General features: G+C 37.2%; 1 protein-coding gene across 3 annotated transcripts in view; it reads right to left on the reverse strand.

The window, feature by feature from the left end:
- GRAMD1C (GRAM domain containing 1C) overlaps positions 1-21,409 on the reverse strand; it is an 89,356-nt gene that overhangs the window by 59,994 nt on the left and 7,953 nt on the right. For 2 of the 3 annotated variants that reach the window (XM_059164080.1, XM_059164079.1), the window contains exon 3: positions 5,822-5,900. In XM_059164080.1, the coding sequence (XP_059020063.1) occupies positions 5,822-5,900 (79 nt within the window). Of the gene's footprint in view, positions 1-5,821; positions 5,901-21,409 lie in introns of those variants that run through there. The other variant, XM_059164081.1, reaches the window with a different exon arrangement.

The raw sequence follows: 21,409 nt of genomic DNA on the forward strand, positions 1-21,409 counted from the left end.
CTCTAGGATAGAGGTAAAAAAGGGGAGGGGAGTGGGAATCCCAAAACAGATATATACAAAAATTGGTCTATAAAAAAAAAATTGGCCTGTGGATTTTATAACTTTATAATTAGTGACTAGAAAGATAGAATAAAATTAAGTAAATTAACCAAGCAACATAGATCACTTTGATATGTGTGTTAACATCAACTAACTAGTTATTACATAATCAATTTTGGAGCAATTGAATGGCTCCAATTCTTAAAGATTTATTAACTATAACACAACAAAGGTTAGAGTGGAAATATGTACCAAGTGTTATGGAAATACAGATGGAGTGTATAAGCACCATATACTTCTAGAGTAAAATTGCACAATAAATAAACAAGATGACCTATTTATAGTTTTATCAAAGGATTTAGACATCATCTATCTATAAGGGAGATAACAGTGAATTAAAAGAATGTGTTCTTAAACAATCATGTCAGGAAATATACATCCCAAAGTATTCTTTTCTTTTTTTTCCAAAATATCCTTATCTAGCAGCAATCATCTATGGGAACACAATAATGCTAACATTGCCTTAAAAAAGACTCTCCAGGGGCACCTGGGTGGCCCAGTCGTTAAGCGTCTGCCTTCAGCTCAGGTCATGATCCCAGAGTCCTGGGATGGAGCCCCACATCAGGCTCCCTGCTCAGCAGGAAGTCTGCTTCTCTCTCTCCCATTCCCCCTGCTTGTGTTCTCTCTCTCACTGTGTATGTCTCTCTCTCTGAAATAAATAAATAAAAATCTTTAAAAAAAAAAAGACTCTCCAGAACAACATTTTAAAATCTGCTTTCAGATTTAATATTTAAATTATAAAAGAAACCATTCTTGGGAACCTGGGTGGCTCAGTGGATTAAGCCTCTGCCTTGGGCTCAGGTCATGATCTCAGTGTCCTGGGGTCAAGCCCCACATCTGGCTCTCTGCTCAGCAGGGAGCCTGCTTCCTCCTCTCTCTCTGCCTGCCTCTCTGCTTACTTGTGATCTCTGTCAAATAAATAAAGTCTTTAAAAAAAAAAAAGAAAAGAAACCATTCTCCTTTTTCATTTTTTATTTTTTTTAGAGAGAGAGCAAGCAGGGAGAGGTAGAGGAGAAGAAGAGAGAGAGTTCCAAGCAGGCTTGACACCCAGTGTGGAGCTGGAGGTGGGGCTTGATCCTACAACCCCGAGACCATGACCTGAGCGAAATCAGAGTTGGACACTCAACCAACTAAACCACCCAGGGGCCACAACCAATCTCCTTTTTTATACTTTACATTTTTTTGTGTTGTTTGCTTTTTACTGAGACAACTGTAAAGGTAAATACAAATTGAAAAAGAAAAAAATTAATTTTCCCTGGTACAAAAAGGGGAAAAAAGACTTCTTCACGTCTCTGTACAAAATTTGTAAATTCTTTCTTGCTCCTTTCAGATATATGTGAATCTTTTTAAAAGTGAAATAGGCGCCTGGGTGTCTCAGTGAGTTAGGCCTCTGCCTTCAGCTCGGGTCCTGGTCTCAGGATCCTGGGACGGAGCCCCACATAGAGCTCTTTGCTCAGCGGGGAGCCTGCTTCCTCCTCTCTCTGCCTGCCTCTCTGCCTACTTGTGATCTCTCTCTGTGAAATAAACAAATAAAATCTTTAAAAAAAAAAAAAAATAGTGAAAAAAGCCCTGGCCAGTTTTACAACCCAGGAATGCTTTCTTAAGGACCTAGCAGTCACCTCTTTAAAATGTGAACATCAAGAAAGACAGCCCCCTTTCTCCCCCTTTCTGTGATAGAGTAGAAGCTTAACTTCAGTGGGCATCTCGCTCCAAATTGTAAAACTAACTCTTGTCATAAAGATATGCTTATTTTTCCTTTTCATAAAGCCAGTTAGTTAAAACAGAGAGTAGCCCCAATTATCAGGTGAATTTATGAAGAACTGTGTGCGATAAATAGTACTACCAGTCCTCTTGAAGACTAGTTATCATTTATCTTTAGAGCATTTTTTAAAGGGTTGCAACTGTTCAGTTATTTAAAAAGGTGAGATTTCTGTCTTTCTTCACAATCTCTTTTACAGATTACCTGTGATGCAAGACCCATTCCAGCTGAATGCTTATTCAATAATAAAACTGTTTTCTTTCTTTTCTACTTTTGAGGAGTTTTCTGGATGGGTAGGATATTTTCTTTTTAATTATATTTCCCCAACATAACATTTTCTTTGGCCAGGATTAAGCAAGAAAAAAAGAAGGCACAAATGAATATTAGGAGTGAAAATGTGCACTCCAGCTAAAGCAAACGTTTTTAGAAATATTCTAGGGATAGTTAGCTGTTCTAATCAGGGATTCACACTTGGGATAGGTCAGCTAACAATTAGACTTTAATTAGGACTATACTCCTTCAGCGGCTACTCTAAGCCCTTCTGTTACCTTTATTAACGGTTTAAAAAGAAATGTTTGGCTAATCAGCATAGTCACATTAGAAAAGGGATTTCATTAGTGAAATTAGTGGCTTGTTTATATTGGATGCTACGCATGGGGTCACACTGGTGAAATCAGTTGTATAAATATACATGGATTGGTTAAAATCTTTTAGAGATCCTCTTCATCATCATTATTATAAGTACAGAGAATAAAACCTAGTAAACTTTCACCCTTAGGTATGGCACTCAAGTGTTATCCTACAACAGTACTTCTCAAACTTTAAGTGCATATAAATTACCTGGGAATACTACTGGAGGAAGATCTGTGTCTTCTCCCCGACACATTTAATTATTCAAGCATTTATAGCAATATAGACTGATGGATATTTATTTTATTCTTCAGGTTATAATCCAATATTGTCATTATTGATTTTACTATTGCTCAAATTATTCTGTCTTTGACCACTGGGAGTTTTTTCAAGTTGGCTCCTTTTTTTTTTTTTTTTTTTTAAGCACTTCCTTATTTTCTGGCACTATAAGACTACAAGATACTCCACAGTCACTTATCTTGTATTCTTCAATGTCCCAGCCCCAGAATGGACCATTTTTTCAAGGAGCTCTCATTCACCAGTTGAATGACATCTTGGTTATTCCCCAATTATTACTAAAGATGCTATAAACAATCATGCACAGGACTTTTGGGAACACAGCTTTACAGTTCACTTAAGAAAATAATTAGGATTGGTTAAGTGTATGTGTAACTTTACAAGAAAATGCCAACTTGCCATCCAAAGCAGATACTCCAGTTTGCACTCCCACCACTAACGGACGAGAGTCTGCTGAGCAGAGAGCCCAATGCAGGGCTGGATCCCAAAACCCTGGGATCATGACCTGAGCTGAAGGCAGAGGCTTGAACCCACTGAGCCACCCAGGTGCCCCGGTTATATATTCTTTCAAAAAGGGCCAGTCCTGTTCATCTTTAAAAAATCAGATATGGGATTATCAACTATTTTCTCTCAGTCTGTAGCTTAGTATATTTATATGTGGTATTAATTCTACTTTGTAAAAGTCTGTACTCTCCAAATTTTATAAAATGAACAGGTTTATTATATCAGTGAGAGAACACTACAAAATGTAAATTTTTAAAAGCAAATTTACATGCTGAAAAATACCTAGAAAAGTTATCTGAACAATTTTAACCAAAATTATATGTAGGTATTATGATGACCAATAATTTTCAGCTTTTTTCTTTATATATTTTTTATAGCTTTAATGTTTTATAATGAGTATATGTCACTGTATCATCAGACTCTTTCAAGATGGCAACAAGTATGATAAATTTTGTAAAGGTTTCTATGAAAAGTATTTAATTTCAAGTGACAAACTAGCAAGAAACATTTGCAACACACATGAAAAAGATCTAATTTTTTAAACATCTAACAAGCTACTACAAATTAAGAAAAAGACAAACATCCACCAGAAAAATGGGCAAGTTTATGATGAGAAATGTTCACAGGAGAAGAAATACAAATGGTTTACAGACATATGAATAATGTTCAACCTCCTTTATAATTAAAGAAATGCATATTTAAACAAGGATGAAGTACCATTTCTACCAAATTCTACTCAAGCAAAGTTCCTGAGATGTGGCAAACAGGTACTTACATACACTTAATGAAAATGCAAATTGGTGAAGCCTTTGGAGTAAATTGTCAATAGGAAACTTTTTAAATTATTTTTCGAAAGATTCTGTTTATTCATTTGACAGAAAGAGAGATAGTGAGAGAGGAAACACAACCAGGAGAAGAGGGAGAAGCAGATTCCCTGCTGAGCAGGGAGCCTGAGGTGGAGCTCACTCCCAGTCCCAGGACCCCAGGATCATGACTTGAGCCAAGGGCAGACGCCCAGTGACTGAGCCACCCAGGCGCCCTTGGCATTGGTAAATTTTTAAATGCTCATTACCTTTTTGCCACAACTTAACTTTGTAAAATTTATCCTACAATATGTGCGCACATATGTGCCAAAACAAATGTAAAAGTTTCGGTGTAATATTAGCAGAAATAGTAAAAGACAAGAAGCAAAGAAAATATCCATCAATAAAGGATTTGTTAAATAAATTATGGTACAAAGTTCATTTAGTGGAATACCAGGCAGGCATTGAAAGAATGAAGTAGATCCTTAGGTAAGGCTAATAAAAAGAGCTCAAAACAAGGTTCAAAGAGTAAGGCACTGTATGTTCTAATTTAAATTCCGTTAGGGATATATGTACATGCCTCTTGAAATACCTGCAGAAAATGTTTGGAAATATACATTAAAAAATCACTAAAAGTGGTTATATAGGCCAGGAAAAATGTTGCAGTAGTCTTGGTCAGAAGGACCACTCACTTCCCATTATATGCCCTTATATAGCATTTGAATATTTTGTCATAAGAATGCATTACTTTCAAAAGTTCTTAGAAATTGTTTTAATTCATTATAATGATATTTAGGCACTAAGCTGAACTATCTAGAAATTCAGTTACATTTTATGGAATATTGCCCAACAGTATCAAATCAGAAATTTCTATGAATAAATGGTTTAAATGAAATACACACTAAAATTTTGATTTTTATTTTGATTATAAAAAATCTATATTAAGCTTATTTCAAAAGTAAAGCACTTTTTATAAGAAAAATGGCTAAATTTTTCCTCTTAAAGTCTATTTCAAATAAAATCTATCTGAAAGATTTCATGAGGGTACCTGGCTGGCCCAGGTGGAAGAGTATGTGACTCTTGATCTCAAGGTCATGAATTCGAGTCCCACGTTGGGTATAGAGACTACTAAAACAATACATAAGTAAACTTTTAAAGAAATTAAAGTTTACATGAAAATAATATAGCCCTACTTGTGAGCTCGTGCTCTCTGTCAAATAAATAAATAAATAAAATCTTACAAAAAGAAAGAAAGAAAATAATATAGCCCTAGAAAATTTTATAAAATTGCTCTATAATCTGTTAAGGAATACATTTTTCCAGGGAAAGGTAATACATATTGAACATCAAATTTAAAATTTTTCCTACAAACCATATGAAACAAGCAGCAGAAGAAATTGTGACAATTTTCTTTTAGTTCTATTTTCTTAGCTAGTACTTTTTCATTTTATTTATTTATTTATTTATTTATTTATTTATTTTTGATACAAAATGGTGGTTTTATTAAAGCATGGGGACAGGACACATGCAAGTACTTAATATTTTTATGTGAGAAATCACTCCTCCCCAAACTACAACTTAGTTTTACATTGCCTAATATGATACTTATCTCCAATAATATTTTCTATCTAGCACAAAGGCTTAAATTTTCTACAAATATTTTCACTTGTCAGTTCTATTTTGATAATGAGGTAGTAAATTATTTTTACAACTTCCTGTCTTTTTTTACCTGCTATCAGCTTCTCTGTATCAGGTAAATGTGTGAATTGTCTTTTGTATTCCTCATTCCTGTCTTTGTAGGTGGAACTCTGCAACAATAAAAAGATTAAATTTCAATGTAATTATAATCTTCATTAGATTAACAGAAATATAGTCTTCAAAAATAATTTTTAAATGGGCTATAAAAAACATGATTTTCATGCAATATTTTGTATGTTTTTATATGAAAAACCACATACATAAACATTTCAAAAATCACCAAAAGGAAGCTCCCAGCATGTTGGAGTAAGGAGTTTAACAAATTCTCTCTGCAAAAGAAAAGATACAGCTGGAAAAAAAAAAAAAAGTCAAAACATCATCTCAAATTACTGAAAACAGGCATACAATAAACTGAGAAGTATTTGTTCATGAAAATCTACTGAACTTAGGAGCAGCAGAAGTCTGTGGCACCGTTTCCTTGACCAGTTCGCATTACTCTTCCTCCCCGGATCAATAAAGTCAATGTGACAGGCCATGAAAACTAGCAGCTACGCTGACAGAGGTGGCTGAGTTGATTCAGAGTGCAGAGCAGAAAAGCTATGCCCCAAAGTAAAAAGGAAAATTCTGAAGCTGTCCACAAGAGTGTGAGGTTGCAGTCTCAACTGGGGCCAGAAAGAAGCCCACTGGCAGATTAGCAGGACATATCACAGAGATCTTGGAGGAGAGACAACCATAAATGGGCTTGATAAACTTTCCATGTATTCCTAGCTAAACAGAAGTAGCATGCATGTGTAGCAGAGACTAGAGAACTCCCAAACTATCCACGCATTTGTGGCTACAGAAATAAGTTTTCCTGAGGGAAAACAAAAATTGAGACAAACTTGAAAATGTCCTGAACACTGAATGCATTCCCCAACCTATTCACAGATCTCTCAACAGAAGGGAAAAATACTACTGGCTCTGTGCATTCAAGCACAATTTCTTTTTTTTTTTTAATTATTTTATTAACCTATAATGCATTATTTGCCCCAGGGGTACAGGTCTGTGAATCATCAGGCTTACACACTTCACAGCACTCACCATATCACACATCCTCCCCAATGTCCATAAAGCAACCACCCTCTCCACACCCCTCTCCCCCCCAGCAACCCTCAGTTTGTTTTGTGAGATTAAGAATCTCTTATGGTTTGTCTCCCTCCTGATCCCAACTTCTTTCATTTTTTTCCTTCCCTAACCCCCAAATCTCCACACTCTGTCTCTCAAATTCTTCATATCAGGGACATCATATGATAATTGTCTTTCTCTGATTGACTTATTTCACTCAGCGTAATACCCTCTAGTTCCATCCATGTCATTGCAAATGGCAAGATTTTGTTTCTTTTGATGGCTGCATAGTATTCCATTATATACATATATCACCTCTTCTTTATCCATTCATCTGTTGATGGACATCTAGGTTCTTTCCATAGTTTGGCAATTGTGGACACTGCTGCTATAAACATTCAGGTGCATATGCCCCTTCAGATCACTACATTTGTATCTTTAGGGTAAATACCCAGTAGTATGATTGCTGGGTATAGTGTAGCTCTATTTTCAACTTTCTGAGGAACCTCCGTGCTATTTTCCAGAGTGGCTACACGAGCACAATTTCTGACCAATCACTGGCTGAAATAAGGGGTGAGCACTGGGAAGTCAGCCTTAAAAATAACAACAACAACAAACTGAGCAGAGACTGGACAAACAGATTTCACAGATTTACTCCAGGATAGGTTACTAAACAATCAGAAATCATCGATGATAAGCTTTAGGGGTAGAGAGGATGTGATCAGAATCCATGGTTGCTACAATACATCATCTAAATTGTACAATTTTTAACAAAAATTATGAAACATGGAAAGAAACAGAAAGGTCCTGGGATCAAGCCCCACACTGGGTTCCACACTCAGCATGGAGTCTGCTTGGGATTCTCTCTCTCTCTCCTATTTAATGGAATTAAAATGGTATCCTAAAAAATATCTGACACAAAATTATTACTATTCTATTCTCCTGCCCCCGGCTCAAAAAAAAAAAAAAAAGAATTAAAGGAAAATATGACAATAGTGATTCAATAACCACAGAATGTCAACAAATACATTTTTTAAATTCTTTTAAGAAAAAAAAAAAAGACATTCTGGAGTTGAAAACTACATTCACTAAAATAAAAAATCCACCAGAAGGGCTCAACACAAAATTCTATATGGCAAGGAAAGAATCAGCGAACTTAAATTAGCAAAATTTATCTAATTTGAAGAATAGAATGAAAAAGACTGTAGAAAGTTAACAGACTCAGAGGTCTGTGAGGCAACATTAATCGATTCAAAATACAGAACAACAGAAGGAAAAGGGAGACAGAAAAACATTTAAAGAAACAATGATTAAAACTTTCAAAATCTGAGGAAAAACATTAGTTGATAGATCAAAGAAGCTCAATTAACCAAGAAAAGAGATTCTAGGATGCGTGGGTGGCTCAGCTTATAAGTGTCTGACTCCTGATTTCAGTTCAGGTCTTGATGTCAGGGTTGTGAGATGAAGCCCCATGTCAGGCTCTGCACTCAGCAGAGAGTCTGCTTGGGATTCTCTCCCTCTTCCTGTGTCCCTACCCAGCTCTCATGTGTGCTCTCTCTCTCTCTAAAATAAATAAATAAACCTTAAAACATACACCTATATATAAAATTAAGAAGATAAAAATTAAAAATAATGAAAATTTTAATTTTTTTAAATTAAAAAAATATTTAAAGAACTACAGCATAGCTAAATTGTTGAAAGACAAAGGAGCAAGAGAAAACAGCAAGAGAAAAATGACTCATTTATATAGGTGGAAACCAGGACAATTAATGGTTGTTCTCATCATAAACAATGGAGACAACAGATCTGCTTTAAAGAAATGCAAAATGAAATACATTTTTTAAATTCTTTTAAGAAAAAAAAAGACATTCTGGAGTTTCTTTAGCTGCAAAGAAATGTTATAGTATGGTAACTAAAATCCACAAGAAACAGTGAAAAGCACCAGAAGTGGAAATATCAAAAGGAATTAAAATGGTATTCTAAAAAATATCTGACACAAAATTATTCCAAAATTAACAAGGAAGGGCTCCTTTCATGATAAAAACATTCAGCAAGGAGGCAAGAATATGGAGAAATTAGATCACCCATACATTGGTGGGAACATAAAATAGTACTCTGGAAACCAGAATGGCAGTTTCTTAAAAACTAGATATGCAACTATCAATGACCAGCAACTGTATTCCTGGGCATTTACCCCTAGAGACAAAAACTTATGCTCACACAAAAACCTGTACATGAACATCTACAGCAGTTTTATTCATCATAGCCCCAGACTGGAGCTATCCCAGATAGTCTTCAATGGATATATAGTTAAAACTGTGGTACTTCCATACCATGGAATACTACTCAGCATTAAAAAGGAATAAACTGGGTTGCTGGCTGGCTGAGTCAGAAGAGTGTGTGACTCATGATCTCTGGGTCATAAGTTTGAGCGCCACACTGGGTATAGAGATTACTTAAAATAAATTTTAAATACACACATACACATATACATACATTCATACATAAACTTTAAAAAGGTATGAACTCTTGGTACACACACCAAATTAGATGGAACGCCAGCAAATTATGAATGAAAATTGAAAAGGTTACATATCGTATGATACCATTTATATAATATTCTTGAAATGACATAATTATAAAAATGGAGAACAGCTGAGTGGTTGACAAGGGTTGAGTAGGGGGCAGGGCACTATAAAAGACTCTGTCTGTAAAAAGGATTCTTGCTGTGATGAAAATGTTCTGTATCAATGTGGTATCAGCATGTATTAATGTGGTATGGTACTATACTTTTGCAAGGTGTAATCATGGGAGAAAATTATTTAAAGGGTTCAGGTTATCTGCATCATTTTTTTTTAAAGATTTTATTTGTTTATTTGAGAGAGAGGGAATACAAGCAGTGGGAGGGACAGCGGGAGAGAGACAAGCAGGCTCCCCACTGAACAGGGAGCCCAACCATGTTGGTCTCCATCCCAGGACTCTGGGATCATGATCTGAGCTGAAGACAGATGCTCAACCAACTGAGGCACCCAGGTGCCTCTTTCTGTATCATTTCTTATAACTACACGTGAGTCTAAAATTATCTTGGACTAAAAGTAGAAAAAAAAATACGAGAAACTTTGTAGGGTTAGAATAAATGTGTTAATTCTCCATAAAAGGTAGAAATGCTTAAAGTGCTTTTAAAGCTGATTCACAGGTCATTCTCCACATTCTTTTTAAATTTTTTTAATTTAAATTCAATTAATTAACATATCATGTATTTTTAGCTTAAAGGTAGAGTTCAGTAATTCATCAGGCTTACATAATACCCAGTGCTTATTACATCACATGCCCTCCTCAATGTCCATCACCCTGCTACCCTATCTCCCCAAACCCCTTCCCTCCAGCAACCCTGTTTATTTCCCATAATTAAGAGTCTCTTACGCTTTGTCTCCCTCTCTGATTTCACTTTATTTTATTTTTCCCTCCCTTCCCCTATGATCCTCTATTTTCTTTCTTAAATTCCACATGTGAGTGAAATCATAATAATTGTCTTTCTCTGATTGATTTGTTTCACTTAGCATAATACTCTCTAGTTCCACCCATGTTGTTGCAATAGCAAGATTTCAATTTTCTGATGGCTGAGTAACATTCCATTGTGTATTTATACCACACCATCTTTATCCATTCATCTGTCAATGGACATCTGGCTTCTTTCCATAGTTTGGCTATTGTGGACATTGCTGTTATAAACATTGGGGTGCAGGTGACTTTGGGTCACTACATCTGTATCTTTGGAGTAAATACCTAGAATTGTAATGCTGGGTCGTGGGGTAGCTCTATTTTCAACTTTTTGAGGAACCTCCATACTGTTTTCCAGAGTGGTTGCACCAGCTTGCATTCCCACCAGCAGTGTAGGAAGATTCCCCTTTCTCTGCATCCTTGCCAACATCTGTCATTTCCTGACTTATTAATTTCAGCAATTCCATGTGAAGTGGTGTTTTTTTTTTTAATTTTATTTATTTATTTGACAGACAGAGATCACAAGTAGGCAGAGAAGCAGGTAGAGAGAGAGGAGGAAGCAGGCTCCCCGCTGAGCAGAGAGCCCGACGTGGGGGCTCGATCCCAGGACCCTGGGATCATGACCCAAGCCAAAGCAGAGGCTTTAACCCACTGAGCCACCCAGGCGCCCCCTCACTGTGGTTTTGATTTGCATTTCCCTGATTCCAAGTGATGTTGAGCATTTTTTCATGCATCTGTTGGCCATTTGTATCTTCACATCCTTCTATGTTCTCCCTCCAACTGCGCATCTTTAGGCCATTTTAGTACTCCTTGTTAATAATGACATTACCAGACAAATAACACAAGTAAAATTATTTAATTATTGAGAACAATGTGACTGGTGTAATAGAAACTCACTCTTAGATGTGGCTCATAGGATCAATGTCATGGCTTTTAAGTTTACATCTCATATCTAATAAAAGGTTTTTTGAAAAGGCAGATAAAGAATGCTGGGTTAGAATTTTTATATTCCTTTAGATTTGGTTTATATGTACTATTTAAAATTTCTCATTGTTGGGGAGACTGGGTGGTTCAGTCAGTTGAGTGTCTGCCTTCAGCTCAGATAATGATTTTGGGGTCCTGGGATTGAGCCCTCAGTCAGGCTCTCTGTTCAGTGGGGAGCCTGCTTTTCCCTCTCCTTCTGCCTAGCCCCCACCCCGCTCATTCTCTCTCTCTCTCAAATAAATAAAATTTTCAAATTTCTCATTACACTAGATAATCAAAAGGATATACTTAGGATGAAGCCTTAATTAATATCCCAATAACACATTACTATTTCAGGTATTTTCCATATTATCTATGTCATTTATTAAATATGTTAATTTATTCATAATTTCTTAGGAGTCATGTTGCTTTTCCAAAATATTTTCCCATGTTGATGTTGTCATCTTTAAAGAAGTATATGTGTTTAAAGATTTTATTTATTTATTTGGTGGGGAGGAGGGAGAAAGTAGAGGGGCAAAGGGAGAGGTAGAAGCAGACTTCCCACTGAGCAGGGAGCCTGACCCAGGGCTCAATCCCAGGACCCAAAAATCATAACCTGAGCAGAAGCCAGAGGCTTAACCAACTGAGCCACCCAGTTGCCCCCAAACTGTACTTTTCAATGTCACTAGTAACCTCTACTTTGCAAATCCAATAATCATTTTTCAGGCCTCACTCTACCTATCACAATAGGTCACTCTGTCCTTAAAAGACATTAATCACTTTGAGGATACCACACTTCCTAAGATTTTATCTCATTAGCCAAATCTCAGTTTCTTATCTAGTTCCTGCTCTACCACCTAAACATTGGAGAGAGGTTCTAAACATTGGAGAGTCTACTTCTTTTTTCTTTTCTTTTTTTTTTTTTAAAGATTTTATTTATTTATTTGAGAGAGAGACAGTGAGAGAGAGCATGAGAGGTAAGAAGGTCAGAGGGAGAAGCAGACTCCCTGCAGAGCTGGGAGCCCGATGCGGGACTCGATCCTGGGACTCCAGGATCATGACCCGAGCCAAAGGCAGTTGCTCAACCAACTGAGCCACCCAGGCGCCCCTACTTCTTTTTTTTAATCCATATTTTTTCCATTGGTGATCTCATCTAATCTTTATAAATCTTTCTTTAAATACCATCCATACTCAAAGTCTCCTAAATTTACTTCCCTATTCAATCTCTCTCCTGAGATTCAAGTCATAAATCCAATAACTTACTAGACTTTTCTACTTGCATATCATATATGGATCTCCAACTTGATTTTCTGAACCCCCAAAACTACTTCTCTCCTGTCTTTCTCATCTCCTAAGTGATGCTTCCATGCACTTAGTTGCACTGATCACAAATCTAGGAATCATTATCCTTGACTTTTTTCTTCTTCCTCACTCACCACATCTGACTCCATCAGTAAGTTGTTTGTCAAACAAGCCAGTCTCATTCCTGCCTCTTGCCTGTCCACGGAGCACCACTTCCTTTTCCCCTTCCTCACATGATTCATCTATGTTCTTTCCTTGTCCCTGATATAAGGATATCAAATGGCACCTCCTCAGAAAAGCTTTTCCAGACCATCCTAATTGAAAATGCTACTCCCTTCCATGTGATTCTCTATACCTTACATTTCTCTATTGTCTTCTCTTACTACCTGACATAACACTACACATTTTCAGGGGGAAAAAAGGGGGGGCAAACCATAAGAGACTATTAGCTATATAAACTATAGAAAACAAACTGATGGTTGCTGTAAGGGATGTGGACAGGGAATGGGCTAAATATGTGATAGGTATTAAGGAGGCCACTTGTGATGAGCACTGGGTGTTGTATGTAAGTGATGAATCATTGAATTACCCCTGAAATCAATACCTATACTATATGTTAACCAGAATTTAAATAAAAGCTTGAAACGAAATACATTACACATTTGGTAATATGCATACTATTCATTTCCCAATCAGCTCTAGAATGGCGGAGACACTTAGAACAGCCTGGTGCAGTCTTCTTAAGAAGACACTTAAATGAATTATTAAATTACTATTCCTGGAGTGCTTGCCTGGCTCAGTCAGAAGAGCATGTGACTCTTGACCTCAAGGTTGTGAGTTCAAGCCACATGCTAGATGTAGAAATTACTAAAAATAAATGAATAAACTTTTTTGGAAAAGCTATTCCTATCTTAATTCATGTATATCTACCTTTGCCATTTGTTTGATAACAATGTCTCTGCTCATATATTCTTTTCATTCATCCTGTGAGAGACTCACTGTACTTCCTGATACTGGTCTTTCATCAAAAGTGGAAAATTTTCAGGCATATCTTTTTGAATATGAAACTTCTATTAGATTCATACTAGACTCTACTTTTCTCCTTATTACTTAAGCCATTCTTTTTCAAATTTTTCTATTTTTATCTCTCAGTGGCACAGTGTAACAATTTCCTCCTATACCAGTTTACTGATTTTTCTCTTTAGCTGCTATTTCTCATGTTCACTGAATTTTTATTTTTTTTAATATTATTTATTTGTCGGGGCGCCTGGGTGGCTCAGTGGATTAAGCCGCTGCCTTCGGCTCAGGTCATGATCTCAGTGTCCTGGGATCGAGCCCTGCATCGGGCTCTTTGCTCAGTGGGAGCCTGCTTCTCTCTCTCTCTCTCTCTCTGCCTGACTCTCCGCCGACTTGTGATCTCTCTCTCTGTCAAATAAATAAATAAAATCTTTTTAAAAATATATTATTTATTTGTCAGAGAGAGAGAGTGAGTGAACGAGCACAAGCAGGAGGAATGACAGGCAGAGGGAGAAGCTCAGCAGGGAGACTGATGCGGGACTCAATCCCAGGACCCTGGGATGATGACCTGAGACAAAGGCAGACGCTTAACTGACTGAGCCACCCAGGTGTCCTTCCACTGAATTATTAAATTATTATTTCAATGACTACATTTTTCTTTTTTTTTTTTAAGATTTTATTTATTTATTTGACAGAGAGAGATCACAAGTAGGCAGAGAGGCAGGCAGAGAGAGAGGAGGAAGCAGGCTCCCTGCCGAGCAGAGAGCCCGATGCGGGACTCGATCCCAGGACCCTGAGATCATGACCTGAGCCGAAGGCAGCGGCTTAACCCACTGAGCCACCCACGTGCCCCTAATGACTACATTTTTCATTTCTAGAAATTGTATTTGGTTATCTCCCAAATCTGCCTGGTGTTTTTAAGAATGTCTTAGCCAGGGATGCCTGGGGGGCTCAGTCAGTTAAGGGTCTGACTCTTGGTTTCAACTCAGGTTATGATCTTGGGGCCATGAAATCAAATCCCATGTTGGGCTCGGTATGCGGCACAGAGTCTGAGTCTCTTTCCCTCTTCTTCTGACCCTTCCCCTGCTCACTCACTCTCTCTCTCTAAATTAAAAAGAAAAATGCTTTACCCATTTTCACATGCTTAATTCCTTCTATTAAGTCTTTATTAATATCTAATGATGGTTTAATAGTCTTTATCTGGTAGTTTTATCTGAAGTTTTGAGGGTGTAATAGTAATGTGCTATTTATTGAATCTCCTGCCCACTCATATAGTATTAAATTCCAGTCCCAAAATGTCATGAGAGATGGACTACAGTTGTGTATTCTCAGGAAGATGACCATCCTTCTCCACTCCAAGCACAAGTTTGGACAGTAAGCTTCCTTATCTTCAAACAGGCAGGTGTGGGTACACTAGGAATTTCCTTCCTAGTCTGCACTTCACAGAATGTATAACTCTTCGAGAGTCATGGTTTTATAAGGAGTTCCCAGTTCTAATTCACACAAGTCCAAGGCATCATCTCCAATCCCAGTGTGGCCATTAAAGCTTTCATGACTGAGACAAATAAACTCCTCAGGGCTGCCTCAGCATTAGCTCCTGAGCTTACAACTCTGTTAATCAGTTCCCTCTTCTTTTGTAGCCCTTAGGTATTTCCCTTGCTATTTTGTGAGCCCAGGCATTCATTTTAAAAACATGTTTGCAACATTTCATCCTCATTTCTAGATACTTTATAGTGGAAGAGCTTTTAAGTTAAATGGTTCTCTTTCCGTATTGCCAGAAACGTTATTTCCTATTCCCTCATAATTAAATCTAAAAGTTTTAAGATATATAGGTTTTCAAAGAAAATCTATCTATAATTAAATTTTAATTGGATAAAATATGACTTTCAAATCCAACAGAAGTTGGAAAATAAGTTTATTCTTTCCATCAGTTATCAAAGTGAAAGTCTAAAATATCCTTTTAAGCTTCAGTAAATCCAAGGTACATTGGGAGAGATTATAGAAAACACCTCTCCAAAGTTGCCAAAGTATGTTGCAAACATACTAATTAATCCTCTTGGGTTTTGGTTTTTATTGTTATTTAACAGTGAAACATTAATTAATCCTCATGATGTACCTAGCTCAAATCAGGTCTGTGACAACTTTTATCCTCACTTATAAGCAGAAAGCTTACTTGTGAATAACATGACTATGATCATGCTATAATCCAATGATAAAGTACAGAGTCAAGACTCCTGATTTCTTGTATAATTGGAAAAAAAACTGCTGGTGATCTAGAAAAATTCAACTCTAAATGTTTTTCTAACAAAACACTAGTATTTATTATTTGTACATATATAATGGTTCAAAATCTAGACTTGCTTTATTCTTGTTTTAGAACAGGGGCACCTGGGTGACTTAGTCGGGTAGGCGTCTGCCTTTGGCTCAAGTCATGATCCCAGGGTCCTGGGATCAAGTACCACATCAGCCTCCATGCTCAGCAGGGAGTCTGCTTCTCCCTCTCCCTCTGCCCCTCCCCCTGCTCATGTGCTCTCTCTCACTTTCAAGTAAATAAAAAAAAAATCTAAAAAAAAATGTTTTAGAACAAAAATATGTTTTTATTTTTATTTTATTTATTTATATATTGAAAGAGAGAGCATGCAAGTAGGGGATGAAATGGGGGGATAGAGGGAAAGGAGAGAAAGAATCTTAACCAGGCTCCATGTTAAGTGCAGAGCCCAGTGTGGTGCTTAATTTCTCAACTCTGAGATCATGACCTTAGCTGAAATCAAGAGTCAGGCATTTAAACAACTGAGGTACCCAGGTGCCCCAGTATGTCATTTTCTAAGCATAAGCAAAAGAAAATCTTCAAGGTTTTTTCTACTCTTAATAGTTACTAGCCCTACATCACGAAAAGAAGTTACATTAAATCAACATGTCTGCTGCAAATCTCTGTAGGCTCTTCCTCTGGGACATTAATCCACCTGGAATACACCATTATTTTAGTCAGGGGGAAAAAAAAAAAAGAGTTTTTGTTTTGTCAGTTTTTAGGGATTTGGATTTGTTGTTTCTGCTATGTACTTTTACTAAGAGTTAAAGAGCAAAAGTATTCATATTTATTTGCCATTATGTTTATTTCAAGGTTTTTTCCCTTTCACATAATTTTTGTCACATTGGGACTTAAAAGTTATTAATAAAACTCATTTCCCACATATGAGGATTAAATATTTTAATTTTAATTTTTTATTTTATTTATTTATTTATTTTTAAATATTTTATTTATAGATAGCGTGAGAGTGACAGAGAGAGAGAGAAAGAAAGCATGAAGCAGGGGCACCTGGGTGGCTCAGTGGGTTAAAGCCTCTGCCTTCAGCTCAGGCCATGATCCCAGGGTCCTGGGATGAGCCCCTGCATTGGGCTCTCTGCTCAGCAGGGAGCCTCCCTCCCCCTCCCTCTCTGCCTGCTTTTGATCTCTGTCTGTCAAATAAATAAATAAAATCTTTTTTAAGGGGCACTTGGGTGGCTCAGTTGGTTAAGTGACTGCCTTCGGCTCAGGTCATGATCCTGGAGTCCTGGGATCGAGTCCCACATCAGACTCCCTGTCTGCTTTTCCCACTGACCCCTCTCCTCTCATGCCCTCTCTCTCTCTCTCAAATAAATAAATAAAATCATTAAAAATAAAAATAAAAAATCTTTAAAAAAATAGCCCTTTAAAATAAAATAAAAAAAGAAATCATAAAATGAGGAGAGCAGTAGGCAGAGGGAGAAGCAGGCTCTCCACTGAGCAGGGAACACAACCTGAGAAATCATGACCTGAGAAATACTGTAATTTTTAAATTAAAAAAAGAAAGCAAATGTAACAATTAAGATTCCTCTTTCTATAATACAGGATAGAAAATCTGCTGCTGTTGGTTTCACTATCAGATCTATGGTGATTTAATCAAACTCCTTTTTTTTTTTTTTTTAAAGATTTTATTTATTTTTTGACAGTGAGAGAGGGGGAGAGAGAGAGAGCACAAGCAAGGGGAGCAGCAGAGGCAGAGGGAGAAACAGGCTTTGCCCTGAGCAGGGTGCAGGACTTGATCCCAGGACCCTGGGATCATGCCCTGAGCCAAAGGCACACGGTTAACAGACTGAGCCACCTAGGTGTCCTAATCAAACGCCTTTAAATTAAAGTCCTACTGTCAGCTGTTAACTGCCCTGGAATTAAATAAATAAAACTTAAAAAATAAAGTCCTACTGTCAGAAAGACACTCACTAGTCAATCTGTTAAGCAGCACAAGATTAAATGGATAAGGTCTAAAAAGAAACCAGCCTCAACAACAACAAAAAACCTTTAGTGAACTCTACTTCACTGTCTTGTATCCTTTTGTCAAGTTCTCACAATTTTCTTATTTATGGGGAATTCATAAAAACATATTTTCCAATATTACAAATAGGAGGTCCTCTTATCCAGCACTTTTCAACCCTTTTTACCACTCTTAAGGAAAGGTGTTCTCCATGTAACATACTCCCACTATATATGCCCAGAGTTTTTTATAACTGATATGCAGCTACCAGGAATGTAAATTATGAGCACTTGCTAGCCAAACACCGCCTCCACTTTTTTTCTCATATTAATTCAAGACACACCAATGTTGCAATACTATGGCCCAATCTCTCATTTTATAAGTGAGGCACCTGACAGATTAAATAACATACTCAAGAACACCACACAGTGTAATCACCAGGGACAGAGTATACACTCCATCCCAGATCTTTTGTGCCCAATCTCCAATTCACCCAATGACAATCACACTGCCCTCTAAATTCACTATTGTGGAACAACTACTGAGTTAGCCAGGCCAGAGTATATGAGTTATTCTACACCAGTGATTTTTTCATGTCCCTGGAGCTTACCTCTTTAAATACTAAAACTTTAAAAAGTTATCAATTCCAGTCTCTTCAACAAATGGTGTTGGAAAAATTGGACAGCCACATGCAGAAGAATGAAATTGGACCATTTCCTTACACCATACAAAAAAATAGACTCAAAATGAATGAAAGGCCTCAATGTGAGAAAGGAATCCATCAAAATACTTGAGGAGAACACAGGCAGCAACCTCTTTGACCTCAGCCATAGTAAATTCTTCTTAGAAACATCACCAAAGGCAAGGGAAGCAAGAGCAAAAATGAACTATTGGGACTTCATCAAGATCAAAAGCTTTTGCATAGCAAAGGAAACGGTCAACAAAACCAAAAGACACCTGACAGAATGGGAGAAGATATTTACAAATGATATGTCAGATAAAGGGCTAGTATCCAAAATCTATAAAGAACTTAGCAAACTCAACACCCAAAGAATAAAGAATCCAATCAAGAAATGAGCAGAAGACATGAAAAGACATTTCAGCAAAGAAGGCATCCAAATGGCCAAAAGACACATGAAAAAGTGCTCAACATCACTCGGCATCAGGGAAATACAAATCAAAACCACAGTAAGATACCACCTCACATCAGTCAAAATAGCTAAAATTAACAAGTCAGGAAACGACAGGTGCTGGCAAGAATACAGAGAAAGAAGAACCCTCCTACATTGTTGGTGGGAATGCAAGCTGGTGCAGCCACTCTGGAAAACAGCACAGAACTTCCTCAAAAAGTTTAAAACAGAGCTACACTACCTGCTAGTAATTGCACTACTGGGTATTTACCCTAAAGATACAAATGTAGTGATCTGAGAGAGCACGTGCACCCAAATGTTTATAGCAGCAATGTCCACAATAGCCAAACTATGGAAAGAACATAGATGTCTATCAACAGATGAGTGGATAAAGAAGATTTAGTATATAAATACAATGGAATACTATGCAGCCATCAAAAGAAACAAAATCTTGCCATTTCCAATGATGTGGATGGAACTAGAGGGTATCATGCAAAGTGAAATAAATCAATCAGAGAAAAACAATTATCATATGATCTCTCTGATATGAGAAATTTGAGAGGCAGGGTGGGGGTCTGATACAAGGAACTTAAGAGGCAGGGCAGAGGGTCATGGGGGTTGGGAGAGAAAAAAATGAAACAAGATGGGACTGGGGAGGGAGACAAACCATAAGAGACTCTTAATCTCACAAATCAAACTGAGGGTTGCTGGGTGGGCAGGGATGTATAGGGTGGCTGGGTTATGGACACCAGGGAGGGTACGTGCTATGGTGAGTGCTGCAAAATGTATAAGCCTGATGATTCAAAGACCTGTACCCCTGAGGCAAACAATACATAATATGTTAATTTTTAAAAAGTTATCAATTCCTTTTGGTAGAAACCTTCCATAAGTGTAAAAGCACAAATCCAGATTCCTTGGGTATTCCAGTGAACCAACTCTTGACATTTTTTCAATTATTTGCTTAACTACCAGGTCATGTGTCTCGTGAATATTTCCCTGCCGTGGTACTAGTCTTTCCTGTATTGATCTGGGCTCCCTCAGTGAATGCAACCATCTTACTACACTCATTCAATTCCAACTTTACTGCCAGGAGAATGTGAAAACAGCAACAGGGTGGTGTCATTGGTAGAAGCAGATGGATTTAAAATGGCAGAGAAAAAATGCATTATTTTGCAGACTTTTTAATCATCACTTCTACCAATAACTGTATTATATTAGAGCCAGCTAATCGACATAGACCTTTGGCCTCCACATTAAGAGGCCCATGTTGCTACACGTTTTGAGCTTCTAATGTCATTTCTTCCCATTGTCCATGTGTTATCACCAAATAATTCCCCTATCTCCAATACCCTATTCAACTATAAAATGGGAGCCAACTGATTTAGGCTTATAAAAAATACATCAAAAATATTATTAAAGATATTCCAAATGACTACTTGAGGAATTCTCCTCCACAAGATACATAAGCATGACCTTTGATTTAGCTATTCAGGCTCCTTTTGGTTTTGCTTGCTTCTCAGTTCTGATAGTACACTTTCTGGGCAAGTGACCTCCAAAAAGTCAGTAAAACTTTTCAGATGTTGTATTTGTCTTTAAATCTATTCCATGTGGGAAAACTGGGTGGCTCAGTCATTAAGCATCTGCCTTTGGCTCAGGTCATGATCCCAGGGTCCTGGGATCAAGTCCCACATCTGACTCCTTGCTCGGCAGGAAGCCTACTTCTCCCTCTGCCTGCAGCTCCCCCTGCTTGCACTCACTAGCTCTCTCTCTCTCTCTCTCTCTAACAAATAAATAGGTGAAATCTTTAATAAATCAATAAATAAATAAATAGATCTATTCCATGTGAATTCATACAAAGACTCCTAAAAAAAAAAAATCCTCAAAGTAAAGTGCTTGTAATCAGCACAGAGACACAAACTCAGCCAAAGTAGACTTTAAACGCTCTAAACAAGTGCTTCTCAAACTTGAAAGTGCATACAAATCTCCTGGAACTCTTGTGAAATAAAGATTTTAATTCAGTAGATCTGACGCTGGGCCCAAGACTGCATTTCTAATCAGCTGACAGGTGATGCCAAATCTTTTGGCCCCACATTCTACACTTTGAGTAGCAAAGCTCTAGAACGCATGTATCTTCTTTTTCTCTCTCCTATTACTAAATCCTCATTCCCCTGCTTGTTCCTTTTCTTGCTTTACCCTTCTTCTTGCTTTAAGTCTGCCAAGAATAACCACAGCGACTTTTTAGTCCTGTAGATAGCTCTTAGAACTATAAAGGATTTCCAATCTCTAACGAAGCTACAAAAATCATAGTGCAGAATGGCTAAAACATTATAATAG

Source organism: Mustela lutreola, chromosome 2 (genome assembly GCF_030435805.1).
Source record: "Mustela lutreola isolate mMusLut2 chromosome 2, mMusLut2.pri, whole genome shotgun sequence".
NCBI lineage: Eukaryota > Metazoa > Chordata > Mammalia > Carnivora > Mustelidae > Mustela > Mustela lutreola.